Consider the following 25,218-nt stretch of genomic DNA (forward strand, 5'->3'; position numbering starts at 1 on the left):
TACATTTATTACACAACATTGTCCAGTTTATCAGACAAGTTTTGATGTCAGTTGTATTATTCCAGGGTAGTGGACGGACAGCATTAATGTGGGCAGCCTATGGAGGACATGTGGAAGTGTGTCAACTTCTCCTGGAGAACAGATGTAACAAAGATATCACAGATGTATGTTATCTACTAAATCTGATCACATTACTTTTAATCAACACAAAATCATGTTGTTAATTAGACAGGTTTAATGGACAGTTAATGTTTGTAATAATTATATAAAGTGGGGTCTAATTTTACTCATAGTATTGTTCTGAATCATAAAATATAACTTTTTTTCATTTTTCTTTAAAAAAATATTTTCTTAAAATTTATGATCATACTGAATTTACACTAAATTCTGTTGTCAAGCAGACAGTTTTAATTAATGTGACTGGTCATTTCTGTTTATATTTATTACACAACATTGTCCAGTTTATCAGACAAGTTTTGATGTCAGTTGTATTATTCCAGGATGGTGGATTGACAGCATTAATGTGGGCAGCCGGTAAAGGACGTGTGGAAGTGAGTCAACTTCTCCTGGAGAACAGATGTAAAACAGATATCACATCAGTATGTTATCTACTGAATCTGATCACATTACTTTTAATCAACACAAAATCATGTTAATTAGACAGGTTTAATGAACAAATATTGTTAGTAATAATTATATAAAATGGGGTCTCATTTTACTCATAGTATTGTTCTGAATCAGAAAATACAACTTTTTTCATTTTTCTTTAAAGAAAATATTTTCTTAAAATTTATGATTCTACTACTGGATCTACACTAAATCATGTTGTTAATTAGACAGTTTTAATGTATGTTATCTACTAAGTCTGATCACATTACTGTTAACCAACATAAAGTTGTTAATAAGACAGGTTTAATGGACAACTATTGTTTGTAATAATTACATAAAGTGGGGTCTCATTTTTCTTGTCTCCTCGTACTAAATCAGGAAATGTAACTATTTTTCATATATCTTTGAAAAAAATTTTTTTTTTAATTGATCATTATTCTGAACCATAATAATAAGACAAATTTTTCTTGTCTCCTCGTACTAAATCAGGAAATGTAACTATTTTTCATATATCTTTGAAAAAGTTTTTTTTTTTAATTGATCATTATTCTGAACCATAATAATAAGACAAATTTTATAATAATATCAACAAATACTCGCCAGAATTATATAAAGTGAGATCTCATTTATCTCTGTGCATTTCACTGAATCAATTGATATAAATATTTTATGCATTTCTTGAAAAAAAATGTTTGTTAACATGACATTTCTGATAGAAGTTCTGACATCCCACAAAAAAACATGTTGTTTATGTACAATACAAATACAAGTGTGACTGGTCATTTATTCAGTTTTGACCACTGATTCATGTGATATACATTTTGTTTTTATTTATTACACAACATTATCCAGTTTATCAGACACGTTTTATGTCAGTTGTAGGATATTATTGACATTGAGAAAATAGTGTCCATAATATTTACTTGTTATTTGGTATTATTATAGAGTGATGGATACACAGCTTTACATCTGGCTGCTAAGTGGGGACATCTACAGACCACAAGATGTCTTGTAGAACAAGGAGGTCTCAGTCCCTTGGTCAAAACACATGAGGTAATATTTTACAGAATATGCTCAGTATTCAACTAGTAAATTATGCATCACTAAAATGATGTTTAAGATATTTTTGCTCAAATGGACGTTTTTCTCAAGGTTAAAGTATGTCATATGATCCTTAAAATTGAACTAAAAATATGAAAGTGTTTTATAGACTTAGATGGCTAAATTTTATTATAAAACACATGCACATAGACGATCATATAAAAGAAATCATTTTTTTTTCTTCAAAATCTTCTAAACTAAAATGACTGTGTTTATAGACAACTAACACATTTTGGGTGATTAGTTATACTAAAAGGGGATAATTTTATTATTCCATAATTCCATAATTTGTTACCCAAATTATATGAATATCTCAGTTTTAGGGAAAACAAGCAATAGTAATAACCTATAAGTAAATGGATAAAATAATTTTTGATATCAAAAATAATAATTTGTATTGATTCAAAATTAGACCTGGCAATATCCTGAATATGGCACTTATTGTTATTAAACAAACTGTAAACAAACAATCTGTCAAAAGACCCATACACCAATTTGTTGTCGTGACAATGATAACAAAATTATTAGATCGTATCAAAAAAGCAATACATTAAATAAAGGCAACAGTAGTATACCGCTGTTTGAAATTCATAAATCGATAGAGAAAAAAAACAAATCCGGGTTACAAACTAAAACTGGAGGAAACGCATCAAATATAAGAGGAGAACAATGACACAACAGAAACACAACCTTAAAATGTAACACACACAGAAACGAACTATAATATAACAATGGCAATTTCCCTGACTTGTTACAGGGCATTTTATAATAAAAATGGTGGGTTGAACCTGGTTTTGTTGCATGCCAAACCTCCCACTTTAATGGCGATGTTAATTATAACATTGAACTGACAACATTAGTTGACAGGACTACAATACAAAAAAATTGGAGAAAATATAGGACAGAGAAACAAATAAATAATAGCCAACAAAAGGTACCAGGTAAAAAATTTAATACGTCAGACGTACAAGTTCATAATATATTTATGATTAAATAGTTAAAAAAATATTCTATTGTAAAAGTTACTTTATCTACGTTAACTCTCCTTATATCGAAGTTATCTCCCCTTATATGGCAAAGTTTAAAAAAAATAATAAATCTGTTTTTTTGTAAAATATAGCAGTAAATATGATAAATCACATTATTTTCTATATTAACATGAAAAGTCTTACACATAAATTACATACAACTTTCGAAATTTGCACATTTTATTAATTTAAAAGATCTCAACTGTTTGTTGTCCGTTTTTTTCAAAATCCAATATGGAGGAAGACACCGCAGCCTCCTTAAGACTGCAAATTTCTTCAAATTCTTGTTTTTAAAAGCTATATAGTTGGAATAGTTGCAGAAAAAACTCTCAACTGTGCTATAATTTATTTATTTCCTTATTTATACGATGTCAGTGATAAAACTAAAAACTATGAAATCTGTAAAATAACAATATATAGTTATAGGAGGATATGGATAGGGTATACAGAGTAGAAAATCATGAATGATAGAAAAAAACGTCGAGAATAGAGAGAATTGGGCAAAAAGATGACGAATAGAAAATAATGGAGTGCAAAAATATAAAGAATAAAGAAAAATGGGGTGCTAAAATATAAAAATAAAAAGTTAAAAAGACCCCCAAATCTTACAACCCCCATCTAGACATAAGGAGGCATTAACAGATTTAAAAAAAAAAACACGTACAAAAAATACAAAGACTAATTTAATGCTTACAGATTGAGATTATTTCATATGCTTTAAAAAAAAAAAGTTAAAAGCCTTCTTAAAGGCTACAGAAAAAGTTAAAATATTCAGAAAAATGTTCATGAGTTATATTTTATAATTGAAAATAATATGGTTAGCACCTGTAAAAACAAAATAACACACCACTCAGCTTCTACTGGTCTTGATTATTGTATGATATGTGTAACAAAAGTCTTCTTTGTAATTAACAGATGAAAGCAATATAAAGATTTGTCTGTATTTCAGGGTAAGACTCCATACGATCTAGCAGCAGCAGGAAAAAAGGGGCATTATAAAGAAGTGATGGAATACTTACAGGTACATATACTTTTGAATTACAAATGCTTACCCTAAGAATAACTCAGGTACAAAACCAGGATATTCCAGGTGACATTCTTTATGTCTTGAATTAAAAATGTCAAATTCTAATGCAATTTATTTGTTATTACGATTTTGATTGGACAAAATCATATATTTGAGAGGCTAAATTCAACGCTTTACCGGCCTTTCACAAAGTTATGGCACTTTTTGAATTCAAGAAATAATTGGTTTGTGATTTCTTCAATAATAAACACAATTAGTAGATGTCTTTTATTACATTCAAGAGTGTTTAAGGCGAAAACAAGCTTTGCAAACTCTATTTGAGATTCTTACACCGACAGTCTGTTTATAACCTCATTTTCATGGTTAACTTGTCTTATCTCAGATCAGGTTTGGGGTAATTGGAATTGAAAGCATCAGTCGGCTATAATTTAAAAAAAATTTGAGTAATCATTGAAATCATGGTTATTATTAATCAACCGAAAATTACAAATAATTTAATTTAATCAATTACTTTGCAAAATATCTTTTAATCCTGATTTTAATTAAACAATGTATTACATTCTGATTAAATTGATGAAAAATTCTAAAATTGCGTTTGTTTTCAATATGAAAAAATTAAATATTTCATGTCTTGGATAAACCTATTTTTATTCATTTTAAATAAATAGGATAACTTTATTTAGTATGTGCATACCTTGTAAGGTCCCCATGTCTGTCAGACAGTTTTCATTTGGCATCAATCTTATTTCATTGTTCAGTGAACAAGGCTAAGTCTTCATGGTCAAGTCTATATATCAGATACAATAATCAAAAAGTCTACTATAATTGGTGTATGAAATGATTGTAAGGTGTACATGTCCAATTGACAGGTGTCATCTGACCTCATTTTCATTGTTCAGTGGTGTAATTTGATTTTTTGTGTTGTTCTTATTTTCTTGTTTTCTTATATTATATGCAATAGGTCAACTATATTTGGTGTATGGAAGTAAATTAGGATGTACATGTCAGTCTGGCAGGTTTATTTGACCTTTTTTTAGTCATAGGAAAGACTTCTGGTTTGAAACATGCACAAGTACAACCAATCATATGATAGATAACAAAACTGAAAAATAAATAAGCTAATCAGAGCGTTCTCCTTATCACATATCATGATGTTTAGGTCGCAAGAATCATCTCCTTTAAAGTAGTGGACAATTATTTTTCGTGTTTATCTACATGTAAACTACGATTATATGATTATACTACTTTCAATTGATAAATAGAGCATCTCTGTATTCTGTCTACTGATTTCTTTGAAATGTTTACTATTTAAGGGATCGTACCAGTTGCATATATATATTAAATAAGTAAAACATGTGGAAACAAGAATGTGTCCATAGTACACGGGTGCCACATCGGCACTATATTTACTACTGAAGTTGATTGGACTTCAACTTCATTTATAACTACCTCGACCACAAATTTTAATCTGAAGTGGGACAGACAGACGGACGGATGAACGAAATAACGAAAGCACGGATGCACCGACTAGACTTGAAAACATAATGCTCATAAATGGGGCATAAAAATATATTGGTGAAAGTGGTGATATGGCAAAAATGAAAGTAGGGAAGAGATTAGAGGGGGGCAGGACCTTTTTCGGGACGTCGGGATCGGGTGTTTTTAAGCTCAGAATTTGGGTATTGATCCTTACGGGATCCGGGAACATATTTTATGATTTCTGGATATGAATTTCTTTAAATTCTGCATCTCGGGATTTCATTTTTTTAATGCCTGGGATTTTGGGATCAGGACCCCTCCGACCACCCCTCAAATAAGCCTCAGTCGGTCTTAGTCATTTATACAAGATTCAAATTCTACCATTGGCATGTTAATAAGGCTCTCAAAAGAAAAACCACTGATGGATTGTCCTAGAAGCATATTTTATTAGACTAATAATGGTCTATATTAGTCCTATAACATAAGACTCTGGAGGTTCATATCATTTACATTCAACGTTTTTTATCGGATAATTTTTTTTTTACTATCAATGTTGAACCCCAGAGTCTTATAACAAGTATCCATTTTCTCGTAGTGGATTCCCAACGAATTTTTGTGGGAACTTTGAACGACAATTTGACAATGTTTACGGAAGTTTTAAGTTTACTTATGTCACTATCCTTTCAAGTGAACATCTCAAATAATAAATAAAATGTCTTACCTTATCATATGTTGGATTTATATCCTTTTTTTAACCACTTTTCAAACTGTCCCCCCTTATTTCAAATTGTCAAGCGGATCAAGTACGAGAAGTTCCGCAGGTCTTTCCGAATGTTAATCAGTTGTACATATTCCAGAATATTCTTTGGAAAACGAATTTTGTTTTGACTTTAAGATGATTAAAACTGTTGAAATGATTTTATTTCGTCATCAATAGAAAAGGAAGCTTACCATCAAATCTTTCTATACCCTTAAGAGGCGTCCATTTAGTATTCATAAAAAGGTAAAGGATGGTTGTATAAATGAATGCTATATCCCGATGATAACAGGAATTACACGGTGATAATTTCTACAAAGAGTTATTGAAAGGAAAAAAACCTGTGTAATGAATTCGAAAATAATGGTCGAAGCTGGAAATGGTGACTATTATTACATACACGAATAAGGCAGTTGGCTTTCTCGATTTACTTTCTTTACAGATTTTTTTTCATGTTGGAGATTTGCATTACAGCGGGTTTTTTTCCTTTAAGTTTAGCGGAAGGCCATGTGGTATAAACTGCTTAAATCAACTTCATTTTAAACTCTTGTTGATGTAACATTAGTTTGTCTCATCGGCTTCAATACCACATCTCCTTGCAATTTTGATTATGGCTAATTGCATAATGCTTGTAGAGTAAAGCTTTGGTCGACTTGCTACATAAGCTCTGTAAAAAGATTCACATATTAATTCAAAATATATGTATATCTAGTTAATTTAAAACATTTAATACATAGCTCACCGGTTATCAGTGGCGGATCCAGGAATTTTCATAAGTGGGGGCCCACTGACTGACCTAAGAGGGTGCCCGCTCCAGTCACGCTTCAGTGATTTCCTATATAAGCAACCATTTTTTTTCCCAAAAAGGGGGGGGGGGGGGCGGGCCCCCTGCCCCCCTAACCTAAATCCGCCTCTGGTTATAGGCAGTCTGGGGTCAAATGTAAATAAATAAACTGTAAAATGTGATTCTATCAGTAGTGTGTAACATGTTAAAAAGTGATTCAAATGATATAAATGTTACACAAATTACGGAAACCAATAATTTTATAAATTTGAATTTATGCATTACAATATCTTTCATGTTTCTTGTGCTGTTAATCTGGCGGCCACTTTTCCCTTTCTTTTTCTTATTTATAATTTTAAACGACTTCATGTACTATTTCCAAAAAACTTATTTTCTTCTTGTCATATTCAAACAATAATAATACTTTAAGCCCTTCAATGAGACATCACACAAAAAACAAACTAAGGTAAAATTGTGAGATCAACATACATGGATGAAAAGTTTAAATATCAAATGTCCAAAATCAGTGTTGTCCTATTATATTGGCAATAAACTGACAGATGTGCCAGGGATGGATTCAGTTTTATTTTATCATGATAGCTTTACTTTGTCGCTTAAAGACACCGGCAAATATATAAGCGATATCATAAACTGCACCAGCACTTGTATCGGATGTTTAATTGTAAATGCATTGACCGCAGACAACTTCATAGAAGATAAATCAGATACAATGAAAGACGAAGGATGCGATTTTCAGCACTGTCGGTGTCCTTCTTGTAAATGTTGTGCAACTGTACTTGTCGAGAAAGGAGCAAATTTAGTGGACAAGTTTCTAAAAACACACAGAGATTTAAATTGCATTCTTTCTAGAACTTTCTACTCTAACAACTTGCTATTATTCTTTGTAACAACTCGATTTTTGCAATACAATATTGTCTCGCCAGCTATTATTTATTTCTATTGATATATACAAGAAAACGTTTGGTGAATGAGAATTGGCTCGCTCACCCCCGTTGTTGGAACTCGTATTTTGAAAGATATTTATCTACTCATCCGCCCTCACAACTAGAAATTAACTTCTACTGATGCTTAACAACTTGGACAAGAGAACTTTTGATGAATGAGAATTGGCTCGCTCACTGTTGTATGAACTCGTATTTTAAAGGATCATCGCCTCGCCCGCTCTCACGACTCGCAATTGATTTATGTTCATTCTTAACAGCTTGGACAAGATAACTGGCTTGCTCACTCCGTTGTATAAACTCATATTTTGAAGGACATGTATAACCCGCTCTCACAACTTGAAATTAATATCTTGTGATGCTTAACAACTTACTAAAGAACATTTGGTGAATGTGAATAGCTCACCTCTGTTTTATGAAGCTGTACTTGTAAAATCATGTATTGCCACGCTCGCTCTCACACTGGTGCACTTTCATGGAACATTGCAACTTCATACCGTTAGCAGCTAGCAGATTTCATGAACATTTGAACTCGTATTTCGAAAGAAATTCATCGCATCGCCCGTTCTATTGACTAGAGAACATTTATTTTGTGAATTTGGCTCGCACGCCTCCGTTACATGAACTCATAGTTTCAAAGACATTTATAACCTCGCCCGCTCTCACAACTCGCCCATAATTTCTGTTGGTGCTCAATAAACAACTTGGAGTAGAGAACTTTTTGTGAAAGACGATTGGTTTTTCCCCCGACCCCGTTATGTGATTGAACTCGCGAATTTGCATTTGAAAGTCGGCAAAAGTGGACAGTTATTGGGTACGAACCGACTCGCTTAATGAATAAGTTATACCTATAATTAATGTTTAAACATATTTTTTATTAATCTGTTGATACATTATAACTGCATTTTGGACATTGATCTTTTCAACGGTTTGGGGGGGGGGGATAAAAATAGAACCGTGCCATATTTTTTTATTCTTTATGTTTTTTGCCGATTGTTCTCTATTCTGTTAACCCCATTCGTAATCTCTTAGCACTTTTTATGGTTATCTCAATAATTGCATGACAAAATATAACACAATGGTTATCTCAATAGTTGCATGACAAAATATAACACAATAAACTAAATATAAAAATATGTACAATTACTGTAAAACCTATAAAATACAGTCTGCCACATCATTACAATTGGTCGTGTTTTCGTACGTTGTTCTATACTGGTTCTAAATATTATCGTCAAATTCGTTTCGTTCGCGAAATCCTTAAAATAAAGAATCGGCACATATATTTGAAATAAAATGGCGTGAAAAAAATTGTTTGTCAACTCAGGATAAAAGTGATGGATTAGGAACATAATTTTTAACAATTAATACGGTAAGAAGTTACTTTCATTCATATTTAGGTTGTTCCTAATACTTTTATTTGTTTTGGCAGTGGATTATTAATTTAAAAATGAGAAAAAATGACAAATTTTATAAGACTCTGGGGTTCAACATTGATAGTAAAAAAAAAAATTATCCGATAAAAAACGTTGAATGTAAATGATATGAACCTCCAGAGTCTTATGTTATAGGACTATGGTCTATATATAAGCAGTTACATTTATTTCATGTTCAGTTGAAGCGGTGCAAATTTTTAACTTAATTTGACTTTTACCAAAATGTGCATTTTAGCAAAGGAGAAGAATAATTGTGGTCTGAGGCCAGAAACATGAAAATAATTTAATTTAACAGAAGGACACAAATATCGGACTTTGGAAAAAGGGAGAGGGATTTTGATACCTTTTATGAAATTCTCCATACATAATATCTTTTACAAAAAAATCATCCTACAACAGTTTACAAGCTGTATATGCCCGCGATTTCGGTGGTGTGTTCTAGTGTATATATATTTTATCATAAATATAGCACTTAATTTGCTGAAACTAAAAAGAATAGAATATACATTCACGTTTTTCTACAATATTTTAACAATTTGATTACTTTTCAAAACAAAAATGTTCATAAATTAGAAACCACTTATAACAACACTACATGTAAATATACATTTCTAAATAACATATTGTTGTGGTTTGTTCCAAGAAATAATCTTCTGAGTAGTCTTTATATGTAGATATGGAGTAACTAGGTAGCAGATAGATCCTAGAAATTGCATGTGGGGTTCCTGGTCAAATCTCTACAATAAAATTGGTGACGTCTGATCACAAATGTGTAGGTTAGTTCTGGTATATTTGACCTTGCCCTCATTTTCATGGTTCATTGCTCAGTGTTAAGTGTTTTTGTCTATTTCTCTTGAACTGTAACTATATTTGGTGTATCAAATGATTGTAAGTTGTATATGTCTGTCTTGTAGGTATCACCTGACCTTGACTCATGTTCATTTTTGATTGGTCAATATAAAGTTTTCATGGTTAAGTTTCTTTCTTGGATACTATAGGCAATAGGCCAACTATATTTGGTGTATGGAATGATTGTAAGGTGTATATGTGCCCAATAGCAAGAAATTTTCAATTGCACAGTATTGCGCAATAGCAAGAAATATTCAATAGCACAGTATTGCGCAATAGCAAGAAATCTTCAATTGCTTAGTATTGCGCAATAGCAAGAAATTTTCAATTGCACAGTATTGCGCAATGGCAAGAAATATATCCAATAGCACAATATTGCACAATAGCAAGAAATCTTCAATTTCACAGTATTGCGCAGTAGCAAGAAATATTGAATCGCACAGTATTGCGCAACTGCAATAAATATTCAATTGTACAGTATTGGGCAATAGCAAGAAATCTTCTTTTTGGTCAAGGTAGTTTTTGATGAAGTTGAAGTCCAATCAACTTGCAACTTAATACATGTTCCCTATGATATGATCTTTCTAATTTTAATGCCAAATAAGAGTTTTGACTCCAATTTCATGGTCCATTGAACATAGAAAATGATAGTGCGAGTGTGGCATCCATTTACTATATGGACACATTCTTGTTGTCTATTATCTTGAAAACTATTTTAGATAGATAGAAAATGTTATTTGAAAGAAAAAAAAATCAGGCATGCAAGATCCACAAAAATGCTAATACTAACAAAACAATTGGATAACTCCTTTAAAAGCAGTAATCATGGTAACAGCCTTAAACAATGATTTTTGACCAATTTTCTTTGTCCATCTTATAATTTTTCAAAGATCATCTCCTCTGAAACGAATGTCTGTCATATTTATTTAAGTAAGGCTGTTAGTTTTCTCAATTGAATATTTCATATTTTTCATGTCATGGCCTTTTATAGCTGACTTTATGGTACAGGTTTTTATACGACCGCCAAAAAAATGCATTCTTATAATACTATCATGTCGTGATTGTCGTCCAAAGACACATTTGGTTTCCGGACAATAACTTTAGTTTATGTGAATGGTTCTCTATGAAATTTTACCAGAAGGTTCAATACCACAAAAGGAAGGCTGGGATTGATTTTGGGGTTATGGTACCAACAGTTTTGGAATAAGGGGTCAAATAGGGGCCAAAAACAAACATTTTTGTAGTTTCTGGATAATATCTTATGTGTAAGTGTATGGATCTCTCTGAAATTGTACCCTAAGCTTCCATATATTAAAGGGCAGGCTGGGATTTAGATGTTTTAAAACAATCAATCAATCTTATTTTGTTTTGGCAAAATGCCTAATTGCATTGTATAATGTTTGGCGCAAACATGACAGATGAGGGATATCCAGACACCTTCGAGCCTCTAGCTGGTTTATACCATAAATATATCTAAGGAGAATTTTTTTATATGATGGAACAATTTTAGATACTTGATTTACTCGATTTTACAGATGCTTAAAATGGAGGTTATCCAAAAGTGAACGGATACATTTTATCAAGACAAATGATAACAAGTGTGAGATCACTGCGGAATATTGGGATATTCTACAGTTGGAACAATTTTCAATTTAAAGGTGCATTCAAAATGCATTTGCAAATCAACATGAAGCGAGATTATGTCTACAAGGGGATGTTCCAAATTCAAAAACCACCTTTACACTTTAAACTATATATCTCTTATTACTCTGGGCTACCCTTTTTCCTGAAAAAATATGAAAATTTGTTCGATACAAATATTATATAATGTGAAACATTTGTTTTATAAAGTATGTTTTGGGGGGGTTGATATTTTAGAATTTTTATAGTGCAACTAGTGACATGAGTAAAGATATATTCACAGTGCATATTCCTAATTTTTCAGACTGTCATGTCAGAGAAATCTTCAGGCGTGAATGCTGGAATAGGAATAGAAGGTATTTTTATTAGTTTATTATTAATAATACTCTAGCTAGGAATTGCAAAATAACAACTTTTTTTTTTGTACGACGTCATGCAATTAACTGCAATGTATTGATGAGATTTATCACTATAGAATAGATAATAACAAACTATGGAGCTATATAGTGTAAGCAGCTTTCCAATATATGAAATACACCACATAGCAAGTACCATCAAATATATGGTCTTCTATACGATGCTATAATACAATTTTATTCGTACTTTGCAATTACAAGCAATATTCTACTTTGCTTGAACTATTTCCCCAAGAAAAAAGGTAGCCATTGTACAGACGACACACTGACATAATAGCTGTTAGAAAACATTTATTTTTGGCTCACTTGCGACCTAAGTCATAGAAAGTGAAACATGGAATGAACACTCCAATCATGTCATGCATCAGTCATCAAGGTAAAGCTTCTGTTGTCAAGTCCGTTTCTCAGATACTATAAACAGTATGTAAACTATATTTGATGTATAGAATTATTGTAAGATGAACTTGTCTGTCTGGCAGCTTTCATCTGACCATGATCTCATCTTCATGGTTCATTGGTCAATGTTGAGTTTTTTTTAGTCCGTTTCTTGGATCCTGTAAGCAATAGGTCAACTATATTTTGTATTCGAGATCGTGATGGTAAGGTGAACAAGTCTGTCTGGCATAACTCATCTGACCTTGACCTCATTTGCATAAGTCATTGGTCAATGTAATGTTTGCAAAGTTAAGTCCCTTTCTTAGATACATTGTAATTTAAGCAATATATTAACTATATATTTGGAGTATGGAATGATTTCAAGTTGTACTTATCATATATCTGTTCATCTGACCCTCACTTCATTTTCACGTTTCACTGGTCAATGTTTAGTTTTCATAGTAAGACTTGTTTCTCAGGAACTACTAGCATTAGGTGATCTTTATTTGGTATTTGAAATGTCACAGTGTATGGTGTTCATTAATTTCATCGCAGTAAGCCAGACATAGGTATTACTATCTAGCGGCGGTGGCATAAACTATTTGTATCAAGATTTATATTTCGGAAGGAAGAAGACCTAGATGATTTATACCTTGTATGCAGATACCTTATGTTGCAAAGTTTCCGTCCGTTATATGCCCATTGTCCTTGACCTCATTTTCATGGTTCAGCGACTGCTTGAAAAAAAATATTAGTTTTTTTGTCGTGTGAATTTGTCACTTATTTTTAGCTCACCTGGCCTAAAAGGCCATGTGAGCTTTTCTCATCACTTGGCGTCCGTCATCGTTATCGTCTGTCGTCGTTAACAATTTTTCAAACATCTTCGCCACTGAAACTACTGGATGGATTTGAATGAAACTTAGCATGATTGTTCCTTAGATTATCCTGCACAAAGTGTGTGCTTCGATTTTTGATCCGTCAAAACACATGGCTGCCGTTACTTAAAATAGAACATAGGGGTCAAATGCAGTTTTTGGCTTATATCTCATAAACGAAAGCATTTAGAGCAAATCTGAGATGGGGTAAAAATGTTCATAAGGTCAATATCTATCAGCCCTGAAATTTTCAGATGAATCAAACAACCCATTGTTGGGTTGATGCCACTTAATTGGTAATTTTAAGGAAATTTTGCAGTTTTTGGTCATTATCTTGAATATTATTATGATAAAGATAAACTGTAAACAGCGAAAATGATCAGCAAAGTAAGATCTACAAATAAGTTAATATGTCCAAAATTGTCAATTGACCCCTTAAGGGGTTATTGTCCTTTAATGACAATTTTTCACAATTTGTTCATCATATTTGCTAACTTTAAAAAATCTTCTCCTCTAAAACTACTCAACCAAATTCAACCAAACTTCAACTGAATGATCAGTAGGGTGTATAAAAAAAAGTTTGTGTTTTATTTTCTATTTCGTCAAAAAACATGGCCGTCATGACTAAAAATAGATCACAGGGTAAAATGCAGTTTTTGGCTTATATCTTAAAAAACTCCAGCATTTAGAGCAAATAAGACAAGAAGTTAAAGTATTCATTAGGTCAAGGTCTACCTGTCCTGAAATTTTCAGCCGAATTGGGTAACTGGTTTTTCAGGTAAAATGCCCCTGAATTGATGATTTTAAAGACATTTTGCAGTTTTTGGTTATTATCTTGAATATTATTATAGATACAGATAAACTGACTTACTTTAAAAAATCTTCTCCTTTGAAACTGCTGTATCAATTTCAGCCAAACTTAGGCTAAATGAGTTTCAGAGTATCTAGTATAAATTTCATATTTCATTTCCTTGTATGACAGAAACATAGCTCCTATGGCTAAAATAGAACATAGGAGAAAATGATTTTTTTTTTTGCTTTTGAAGAAAATAGGACGATTCAAAGAACATTTAAATAAATTGAAAAGCCAAAATAATCATTGATGAGAGATTTAACCAAAAAAAATAAGGTGAGCGATGCAGGCTCTTGAGAGCCTCTTGTTAGTAATAGGATAACTATATTTGGTATATGGGTTCCTTCTAACGTCTACATGTTCGTCAAACAGGATTTACCTGACCTCGACCTCAATTCATGGATCAGTGATCAAGGTTAAAGGCACATGATTAGGTCCATTTCTTAGATACTACAATCAGCAGGTCAACTATATGTGGTGTATGTAATGATTGTAAGGGGTAGACTGGCAGGTTTTCATTTGACCTTGACCTCATTTTCATGGTTCATTGGTCATTGTTATTTTTGTCTCGCCTTGACAGAGTCAAAAAGCGAGACATAGGTATGCTGTTTCCGGCGTCGGTGGCTGTGGCTGCGACGGCGACTGCGTCAACAATTTATTAGTTTGTGATTAGGTCTAGTTAATATGGTGAACGGCAAGTGGTAGGTCAATCATATTTGGTATGCAGTTGTATGGGCATTGGCACATCTCATTTCCATGGAGATTATTTGGCCCTACCCCCTCAGTCATGGTGTATTGACTTCGAAACTTTTGATTATTTTTAATGTATTAGTTTGAGATTAGGTCAGTTTATGGGGAACCATAAGTGGTAGGTCAATGATATTTGGTATGCAGTTGTATAAGCATTGGCAAAACTCCTTTCCATGGAGATAGTTTATCTCCGCCCTGGGGGTCTATTGACTTTGAATTTTTTTCTTATTTATCATAATCATGTATTAGTTTGTGATTAGGTCAACCTATTAGTGGTAGGCCAATGTTAATTGGTATTCAGTTGTTTAAGCTTTGGCACATCTTATTTCCATGGAGAATATTTTGCCTTGCCCCCCAGTCACAGGATATTTTACAATTGGTCTTTGTTATGTAAGCTCTACAGCTAACTTAAGTACATTTGAATGCCATTTTCTGTTTTCAATATTTGACATTGATTGTTTTAATCTCTATCAAAATTTTAAGATTCTATCTTGAATAGTTTTTGAACACCAGTGAGATTGGGGTTCCAAAAATTGTCATTTTCAGACGTTATGCAGTTGCCCTTCAAATTTAACATTATTTTTATCTTTAAAATATTTTTAACAGTAAGTGTAATGACCCTTTCTCTTGTTATCATTTACAAATTATTAAATGGCAATTAAAACGATTCCAACATTACACAAATCTGAGCTAATTTAACATGCAGAATTGTAAAAGTGGTGCTTAGTTATACATTTTTTATACGACTGCAAAAATGTTGCAGTCGTATATTGGTATCACGTTGTCGTCGTCGTCGTCCGAAGACAGTTGGTATTTGCACTTTAGTATAAGTAAATTATTAGGTTATGGTCCTAACAGTTTAGGAATTAGGGGCAAACAAAAGGCTCAAATAAGCATTTTTTCTAGCTTGTTGTTCGGTGTGAGCCAAGGTTCCCTGTTGAAGGCCGTACGTTGACCTATAATTGTTTACTTTTATAAATTGTTATTCGGATGGAGAGTTGGCTCATTGGCACTCACACCACATCTTCCTATATATAATAACTTGATGAACGGTGTATGGATCTCTCTGAAATTATTCCACAAGTTTCCATACCACGAAGGGATGGTTAGAATTGGCTTTGGGGGTTATGGCTCAAACCATTTAGGAATTAGGGGCAAACAAAGGGGGAAAATAAGGGTTTCCTTGTCAATGGACAATTTAAAAGCAGTGTAAGGGAAGTAATCCAAAAACAAAATTGTACAATGTTGTACAATTTTGGATCACCTCCCTTACACTGGTTTTAAATTATCTATTTTAGTACTTTTATTAACCAGATTTTCGAAGTGAATTAAGGTTATTGATTTGCGGATATACGGCGGGAAGGCGGCTGCGAAACAGTTTCTGCACGATAATATGAAAACGCTATGATGAGTTTTTTTTTCAAAGGAGTAGGTCCGGTGTAATATGGTATTTTGAATCCCATGGTAAATTGACCCCGGGGTCAAAATACCGCTATGGTAAATTGAACCCCACCCCCCTGTATGGAAAATTGAACCCCCCTGTTTTTTTCATTCTACTTAGTAACTGAGAAATAAAACATTTTACATTATATAAAAGCTAATCAAAGATTAAAAATCATTCATACAAAAACGGGAGGTAAATTTTCCACACTTGGTTTAAAGAGAAATATTTGCTTGGTATTTTAAAAGCTCTGAAGTCTTAACCAACAAAATATCATTCAAAAAACCTTCTTAAAGCATTATAACTAGATCAAGTAGCTTGAACAATTATTTGAAATTGGAAACATTTAAATAGAATGGCAGACTTAAGTTTTAATTTTTAATGGTAAAAAAGGGGGAGGGGGTCAAATTACCATGGTTTTTTTTTTTAAATCTAAAAAGTAAAATTTTCGAAACATCTTTTCAAGCTAGTAAAATCATACTAACCAGTAATTGGAGTATATTTACTATGTAAATAAACTCATCGTAGATACCAGAATTTAATTTTGTATATACGCCAGACACGCGTTTCGTCTACAAAAGACTCATCATGATGCCGGAATCCAAAAAAGTTAAAAAGGCCAATTAAAGAACGAAGTTGAAGAGCATTGAGGACCAAAATTCCTAAAAGTTTTGCCAAATCCAGCTAAGGTAATCTATGCCTGAGGAAGAAAAGCCTTAGTAATTCAAAAATTCTAAATTTTGTAAACAGTTAATTTATAAATATAACCATTTCAATGATAATTCATGTCAGCACAAAAAGTGCTGACTACTGGGCTGGTGATACCCTCGGGGATATAAATCTCCACCAGCAGTGGCATCGACCCAGTGGTTGTAAATGAACTCATCATAGATACCAGGACTAAATTTTGTATATACGCCAGACGCGCGTTTCGTCTACAAAAGATTCATCCGTAAGGAGTTACAGTAGCTAGAATTTTTAAAATTAAAGGTCTATAGTAGGGGGTTCAATATACCATTGTAGGCATGGCTATGGTAAAAAGGGGGGGGGGGGTCAAAATACCATGGCAAAGTAAAAATGATAAACACATACAAACTGCTTATTGGAGTATTGTTACTATGTTAAAGAGTTAGAATAGCTAGAATTTTTGAAATGAGAGGTTTATAGTGGCGATTTTGGCCAAATCTTCAGGTTGAGCTGATGAAAGATTTTGGACACTTTTTAGCCCACCTGGCCAAAAGGGCCAAGTGAGCTTTTCTCATCACTTGGCGTCTGTCGTCCGTCGTTAGCTTTTATAAAAATCTTCTCCTCTGAAACTACTGGGCCAAATTAAATCAAGCTTGGCCACAATCATCATTGGGGTATTTAGTTTAAAAATGTGTGGCGTGACCCTGCCAACCAACCAAGATGGCCGCCATGGCTAAAAAAAGAACATAGGGGTAAAATGTAGATTTTGGCTTATAACTCAAAAACCAAAGCATTTAGAGCAAATCTGACACGGGGTAAAATTGTTTATCAGGTAAAGATCTATCTGCCCTAAAATTTTAAGACTAATCGGACAACCGGTTGTTTGGTTGCTGCCCCTGGATTGAGGAAATTATACCGGTTTTTTGGCTATTATCTTGAATATTATTATAGATAGAGATAAACTGTAAACAGCAATAATGTTCAGCAAAGTAATTATTAAGATCTACAAATAAGTTAATGTGACTAAAATGGTCAGTTGACCCCCTTAAGGAGTTATTGCCCTTTAGGCCTAAATTAAAATATTGTTTGTTTGCCCTTTGCGGACCCTATGTTTTGAAACAGGGTAGGTAAGAAGGTAAAATATTTTCTTTTTCTTTCCCAAAAAATAACTTAGCTAGGTACATTTTTTGTCATGGGTAGGCAGGTAGGTATAATATTTTATTTTATAGATACAAAATCTGCATGACGTCATTTTTGTCTGTATTGCATTTATGTTTAAGTATGCTTTTGCTAATAAGTTTTTTTGGACTATTAGTATAAATTCCCAGGAAGTTTTGAAAAAAAATTATCATGTGGTCCGAGACCACAATTTTCGTCCCTTTATTTTCGTTGTTCACAAATATAGTCACCATTGTTGACAGTGGGTTACTTGCCAATAATTTTTATACACCTTCTAAATTTATTTCTCTATGTTTAATGCCTCAAATTGCAAGTAGGGGGTAAAATTACACTGTAAGGAAATTTGGGTCCAGAATTTTAAAGGAAAGTAGTGATTTGGTCCAGCTGAAAAAGGTTAAAAATTAGCACTTCGTAAGCTGTCAAAAGATTTCAAGACGCCCTTAACATAAAATTGTCCATATTTTGAGTTAGAGCCGATGAAGTTTTCTATAATTTTTCTATAATTTGTCCCAAACGTAGTACAACACACTGTTAAAGTTTCTTTGAGAAAGCGCAGGTGTGATTTTTTTTATTTTCATTTATGTTCTAAAAGAAATGCACTACGAAATAATTGTGGTCTCGGACCATGTAGAATATGAAATTAATTCATATGCACTACTAATTTTATTTCAAATATAAAATTATAGGGCTGTGCGGCATATTTTCAACGTTTATATGCCTGGAACTTTTAAGAGTTTTAACTAACACTAATATTCTGTACTACGTACCTTGTACGCTTACCTTGACCTAAAGGTTTTCTATAAGAGATAACTTTGTCCTGGTAAAATATGTCCGGGGAGACATACATTACAAGTAGAAAAAGTCCCTAGAGTGTTTAAATTTTCGTGTGTGCCTGAGTTTCCAATGAAAATGATACAAGACTCGAAACTCAATTGTCACGTATTTAACATCGCATTTATAAATGATCTGTATGGAAAAACTTGGCGATTTTACTGCAAAATATTCTCCACTTAACAGACCTTTGGTTCATGTCAGATATAAATAATATTTCAATGCTGGTCGAAGTCATCGTTAACATAATCATCCTGATCAACGGATCACCAAAGGCGATCCCTACATAGGATACAACGTCTGTTTACAAAATAGATTGTACACACGTTGATAATTTTGTATTGGACGAACTTTTTTTTTGAATGAATTCTACTCTTCAAGTATAAAGACACAGAGTAACGTTCGTCATATCATGATTTCAAAGCTTTGGACATCGATTTGAAACGAATGCTTTGAAACTCTAAATGCAAGTGTTCATGTCAAACCCTCACGTGATACCAAACGGACTAGACCTTATATGGGAAAGATAAAACCAGAGGATTCCGGTAAAAAAGTTTTGAGCAGATAATACAAATATAAGATTTATTGTAGGAACGGGAAAATAAAATAAAATAAAATCTTGCTGATAAATACAAATAAAAGATTTTCAAGCGGAAGGAATTTATAGGGTCGGTTGGTCAAGCAAACAATATTTTAATTTACGCCTTATAGTCATTTTTTACCAATTTTTCGTAATTTTTCTTATCTTTTACAAAACAAAAATCTTCTCTAAAACTAGTGGTCCAAATTAAACCATACTTGGCCAGAATCATCATTGAGGTATTTAGTTTAAAAAATGTGTGCGATGACCCTGCCAACCAACCAAGATGGCCACCTTTGCTAAAAATAGAACATACGGGTAAAATGTAGATTTTGGCTTATAACTCTGAAACCAAAGCATTAAAAGTAATTCAGACATGGGGGTTAAATTGTTTTGCGAGTCACGATCTATCTGCCCTAAAATTTTCAGATGAATCCGACAACTGGTTGTTTGGTTGCTGCCCCTGAATTGAAAATTTTTAAGGAAATTTTGCTGGTTTTGGTTACTATCTTGAATATTATTATAGATAGAGATAAACTGTAAACAGCAATAATGTTCAGCAAAGTAAAATCCACAAATAAGTCAACATGACTTAAAAGGTCAGTTGACCCCTTAAGGAGTCATTGCCCTTTATAGTCAATTTTTAATAATTTTGTAAATTTTGTAAATTTTAACAAAATATTTTCCTCTGTAACTAATGGGCCAAGTACATTATAAATTGAGATAATTGTAAGAAGCAAGAATGTTCAGTAAAGTATGATCTACAAACACATCACCATCACCAAAAAACAATTTTGTCATGAATCCATCTGTGTCCTTTGTTTAATATGCACATAGACCGAGGTGAGCGACACAGGCTCTTAAGAGCCTTTAGTTTAACACTCTTGTGTCTACTTTAATAGATTCAATTAGTTAATATGAAATATTTTAATTGATTAAGTCATCAAAGATGCTCAATTCAAGCTTAAATACTAAAAATCTATCAAATATACCGTTATAAGTTATGTATTATCATCAAATACAACTAATATTTAAATATTAAGAATGAACACAAATGCGGCCACTCCCGTTTAAGACGGAAACTGTCTAAAAATTAACCTAAATTCTAAAATTGTAAAGATTTCAGTATTTTAGCATGACTGTATGATGCTAGTGCCCGATACGGCCCATATTTATGTTTACAGTAGTATTCTTCTTTCCAATTAATGGCTTAAAGTTCACATTTTAACAATTTTGTGAAACTGCTATATTTTGGGGCAAAAAGTTGTCTTACTGAACCTACTCCTTTAGATATGTTGTTTCTTGTGTCAAAATGAAGGTCAAGTTTAATTTTCACGATTTTAGCATTTCTCCTTTTTGAGTTATTGCCATTTTTGATATCCAAAAGGGGTATTTTAAATATTTTTGTCGAGCCTGCAACTTTTGTTGCAGAAAGCTCGACATAGGGATAGTGATCAGGCGGCAACGGCGTTAGCTAACTTCTTAAAAGGTTTATATTTTAGAATGTGAAAGACCTGGATGCTTCATACTTTGTATATAGATGCCTCATGTTACGAAGTTTCCGTCAGTCACAGGTCCAATGTCCTTGACCTCATTTTCATGGTTCAGTGACCACTTGAAAAAAAAGTTCAGAATTTTTGTAATGTTGAATTCTCTCTTATTATAAGTAATAGGATAACTATATTTGGTATGTGCGTACCTTGCAAGGTCCTCATGCCTGTCAGACAGTTTTCACTTGACCTCGACCTCATTTCATGGATCAGTGAACAAGGTTAAGTTTTGGTGGTCAAGTCCATATCTCAGATACTATAATTAATAGGGCTAGTATATTTGGTGTATGAAAGGACTAGAAGGCGTACATGTCCAACTGGTAGGTGTCATCTGACCTTGACCTCATTTTCATGGTTCAGTGGTTATAGTTAAGTTTTTGTGTTTTGGTCTGTTTTTCTCATACTTTGTGCAATAGGTCTACCATATTTGTTGTATGGAATGATTGTACAGTGTACATGTCTAGCGGGCAGATGTCATCTGACCTTGACCTCATTTCATGGTTCAGTGGTCAAAGTTAAGTTTTTAAGTTTTGGTCTTTTTATCTAATATTATATGCCAAAGGTCAGCTATATTTGGTGTATGGAAATATATTATGATCTATTTGTCAGTCCAACAGGTTTATTTGACCATGACCTCAATTGCACGGTTCATTGCACAGTGTTAAGTTTTTGTGTTTTGGTCTATTTTTTTGGAACTATAAGTAATAGGTCAACTATATTTGTTGTATGGAAGCTTTGTTATCTGTACATGTCTGCCTGGCATGGTTCATCTGACCTTGACCTCATTTTCATGGTTCATTGGTCTTTGTTTAGCTATCTTTGTTAATGTTAAGTTTATGTGACAGTTGTAATAAAGCTTTATACTTAGGACTATCAACATAATATCAATGATTAGTAAAAAAGGCAAGACATTGCAGTGTGTGCACTCGTGTTTTATTGTTATCATATTATGACTAAGCTAAAGGTAAATATCTTATCTTACAATAAAAATTGAAGTGACAGATCTATTGAAAAAAATTCTATTTTTTAAGTGGTGATGATTATAATTAATATTATTAGACAGTTTGAAGTTAATTACATTATTAATAATTATATATGTTATGTTAGAATGCTATGGTAAACCATAGTTATGTTCAAAGGGAAATAACCCTTCAGATTTTTAGTCCCCTACCGACGAAGTCAAAGGGGACATTAAGTTTGCACTCTGTCCGTCTGTCTGTCCATCCGTCAGTCCAGCAAATCAGTTTTCCAGATTTTTTTTTCATGCTTGAAGATATTGTTTTGATATTTAGTGTATTGTTTTATCATGACAAGTTACAGGTCAAGTTCGATTTTCACGATTTTAGCTTTTCCCCTTGTTCAGTTAAAGCCCTTTCCACTATTTTTTTCTTCTTTTATTCTTGAATTCTTGGGGTTTTTTAAAATGCTAAATCTAACTGCGTATTAAGATTGGAATTTTGGGCCCCGTTTTTAAATTGGTCCACATTGACGTCCAAAGTGCCCAAAATTAATCTTTGTTTGATTTCATCAAAAATTGAATTATTGAGGTTCTTTGATATGCCGAATCTCACCATGTATTTAGATTCTTAATTTTTGGTCCCGTTTTCAAATGGGTCTACATTAAGGTCCAAAGCGTCCAAAATTAAACTTAGTTTGATTTTAACAAAACTTGAGTTCTTGGGGTTCTTTGATATTATGCTGAATCTAAACATGTATTTAGATTTTTAATTATGGACCCAGTTTTCAAGTTGGTCCAAATTGGGGTCAAAAATTAAACTTTGTTTGATTTCAACAAAAATTGAATATATGGGATTCTTTTATATGCTGAATCTAACCGTGTATTACATTTTTTGGATTTTTGGGTTCTGTTTATAAATTGGTCCACATTGAGGTCTAAAGGGTCCAAAATTAAACTTTGTTTGATTTCATCAAAAATTGAATTATTGGGGTTTTGATATGCCGAAACTAACCATGTATTTAGATTTTTAACCGGATTTTTGTGACAAAAATGTCGGTTATTGATTTGGGGATGTACAGCGGGCGGCCGGCCGGCCGTGCGGTTGGTCGGGCTGGCGGGCGGTCGGCAATCAAATGAACCGTTCAACCAAAGCTTTTAAAATTTTAATATGTTGTTACTGACTAAATGAAGGTCAAGTTCAATAATGGCGATTTTTAACTTTTACCGTTCAGGAGTTATGGTTCTTGAAAGATTGAAAAATGGAGTTTCCAGTCGTGTCCATGCATTTACGCATGAACTGTTCTACCAAAGCTTCCCAAATTTTAATATGTTGTTACTGATGACAAAATGGAGGTCAAGTTCAATAATGACGATTTTGACTTTTTCCGTTCAGGAGTTATGGTTCTTGAAAGATTAAAAAATGGAGTTTCCAGTCGTGTCCGTGCATTTACGCATGAACTGTTCTACCAAAGCTTCCCAAATTTTAATATGTTGTTACTGATGACAAAATAGAGGTCAAATTCAATAATGACGATTTTGACTTTTACCGTTTAGGAGTTATGGTTCTTGAAAGATTGAAAAATGGTGTTTCCAGTCGTGTCTGTGCATTTTCTCATGAACCATTCAACCAAAGCTTTTGAAATTTTTATATGTTGTTACTGATGACAAAATAGAGGTCAAGTTTAATAATGACGATTTCGACTTTTACCGTTCAGGAATAATGGTTCTTGTGATATTGCCAGGACACAAATAAATGTTAATAAATCCGGTTTGCTGTCGTTAGTTTAAACATATTTATTTATAGTGGATTGGGAAACAAGTTTTGCAACTTATATTAATCCCTTTCCACTTTGCGGGTGCGAGTGCTGCCTTGTAGCGGCATTAGCCTACTCTTTTTCGAAATCTACAAGGGTGTCTTTAACGTGCAAGAGATGTGGCTCTCTCTTAACACGGGCTAGCCATTTATCGTCCCCGTCCGACGGACTATCATCGTTTCCTCGAGACCATACTCGCAAATGGTGTCAAGGGAGAGCCGAAAATTGAGTTCCTGAAATTTTCATCCCAAACGGGAATCGAACCAGGAACCTTTGTGTTAGTAGTCCGATGCACTTACCACTACACCACGGCTCTCAATGCTGTCGTTGTGACAGCCTCTTGTTGATTTTATGGGCCCCTTTATCAAATTGGTCAACATTGAGGTCAAAAGGGTCCAAAATTAAACTTTCTCTGATTTCATAAAAAATTGAATTCTTGGGGTTCTTTGATATGGTGAAACTATATAACCATGTATTTATATTTTGGATATTGGACCATAATAGGTAAATGTCCAATTTATAATTTTTAAGATCTTAGAATACATTCATTCTGTGTCAGAAACCTATGATATGTCAAATATTTGATCACAATCCAAATTCAGAGCTGTATCAAGCTTGAATGTTGTGTCCATACTTGCCCCAACTGTTCAGGGTTCGACCTCTGCGGTCGTATCAAGCTGCGCCCTGCGGAATATTTTATTGGCTATTTTTCTCTATTCATTCTTTTTTGACCATTATTCTCTATTCTGTATACTCCACTCACACCCTTATATATAGACTTTTTTGTATCTTGCCCGACAAGGCCCATGATTGGTAAATAAAATAATTTCTAATGTCTATAGACCTTTTGCGTTTACTATTGACTATTGTAATTTCAATTATATTCGAAATAAGCTTGATTTCTTTACTAGTCTGTCCATAGTAAATCTAATATATAGAATAGAATATACCTTTTTTTTCCAAATTAATGTGCAACATTAGATTTTAGCAATATTAACAATTAAACGAATAGAAAAAAAACTACTGATGGAAAGAATTACTTGATTGATAGAATATAAATAAGACAAATAAATATATGTCACGAGTTTCCGAGAAAACAGAGTGAAAAACCCATTCATCGTGAAATCAATACAAATTGAACTTAAGATACACAATTAAGCAAAGGCACACTAATTTATTCACAAAACTATGCAAACAATTCAACAATTCTTTATTAACAGATGGGTACATGAAGTA

General features: G+C 32.9%; 1 protein-coding gene across 1 annotated transcript in view; it reads left to right on the plus strand.

Moving 5' to 3' along the window:
• Positions 1 to 83: 83 nt before the first annotated feature.
• Positions 84 to 25,218, plus strand: part of LOC134702301 (inversin-A-like) — a 35,186-nt gene continuing 10,051 nt past the window's right edge. The window contains exons 1-5 of the mRNA XM_063563284.1: positions 84 to 164; positions 501 to 599; positions 1,555 to 1,662; positions 3,688 to 3,759; positions 11,978 to 12,029. Coding sequence (XP_063419354.1) covers positions 87 to 164; positions 501 to 599; positions 1,555 to 1,662; positions 3,688 to 3,759; positions 11,978 to 12,029 — 409 coding nt within the window. The 5' untranslated portion in view covers positions 84 to 86. The remainder of the gene's footprint in view (positions 165 to 500; positions 600 to 1,554; positions 1,663 to 3,687; positions 3,760 to 11,977; positions 12,030 to 25,218) is intronic.

This window comes from Mytilus trossulus, unplaced genomic scaffold (genome assembly GCF_036588685.1).
Source record: "Mytilus trossulus isolate FHL-02 unplaced genomic scaffold, PNRI_Mtr1.1.1.hap1 h1tg000429l__unscaffolded, whole genome shotgun sequence".
Lineage (NCBI taxonomy): Eukaryota > Metazoa > Mollusca > Bivalvia > Mytilida > Mytilidae > Mytilus > Mytilus trossulus.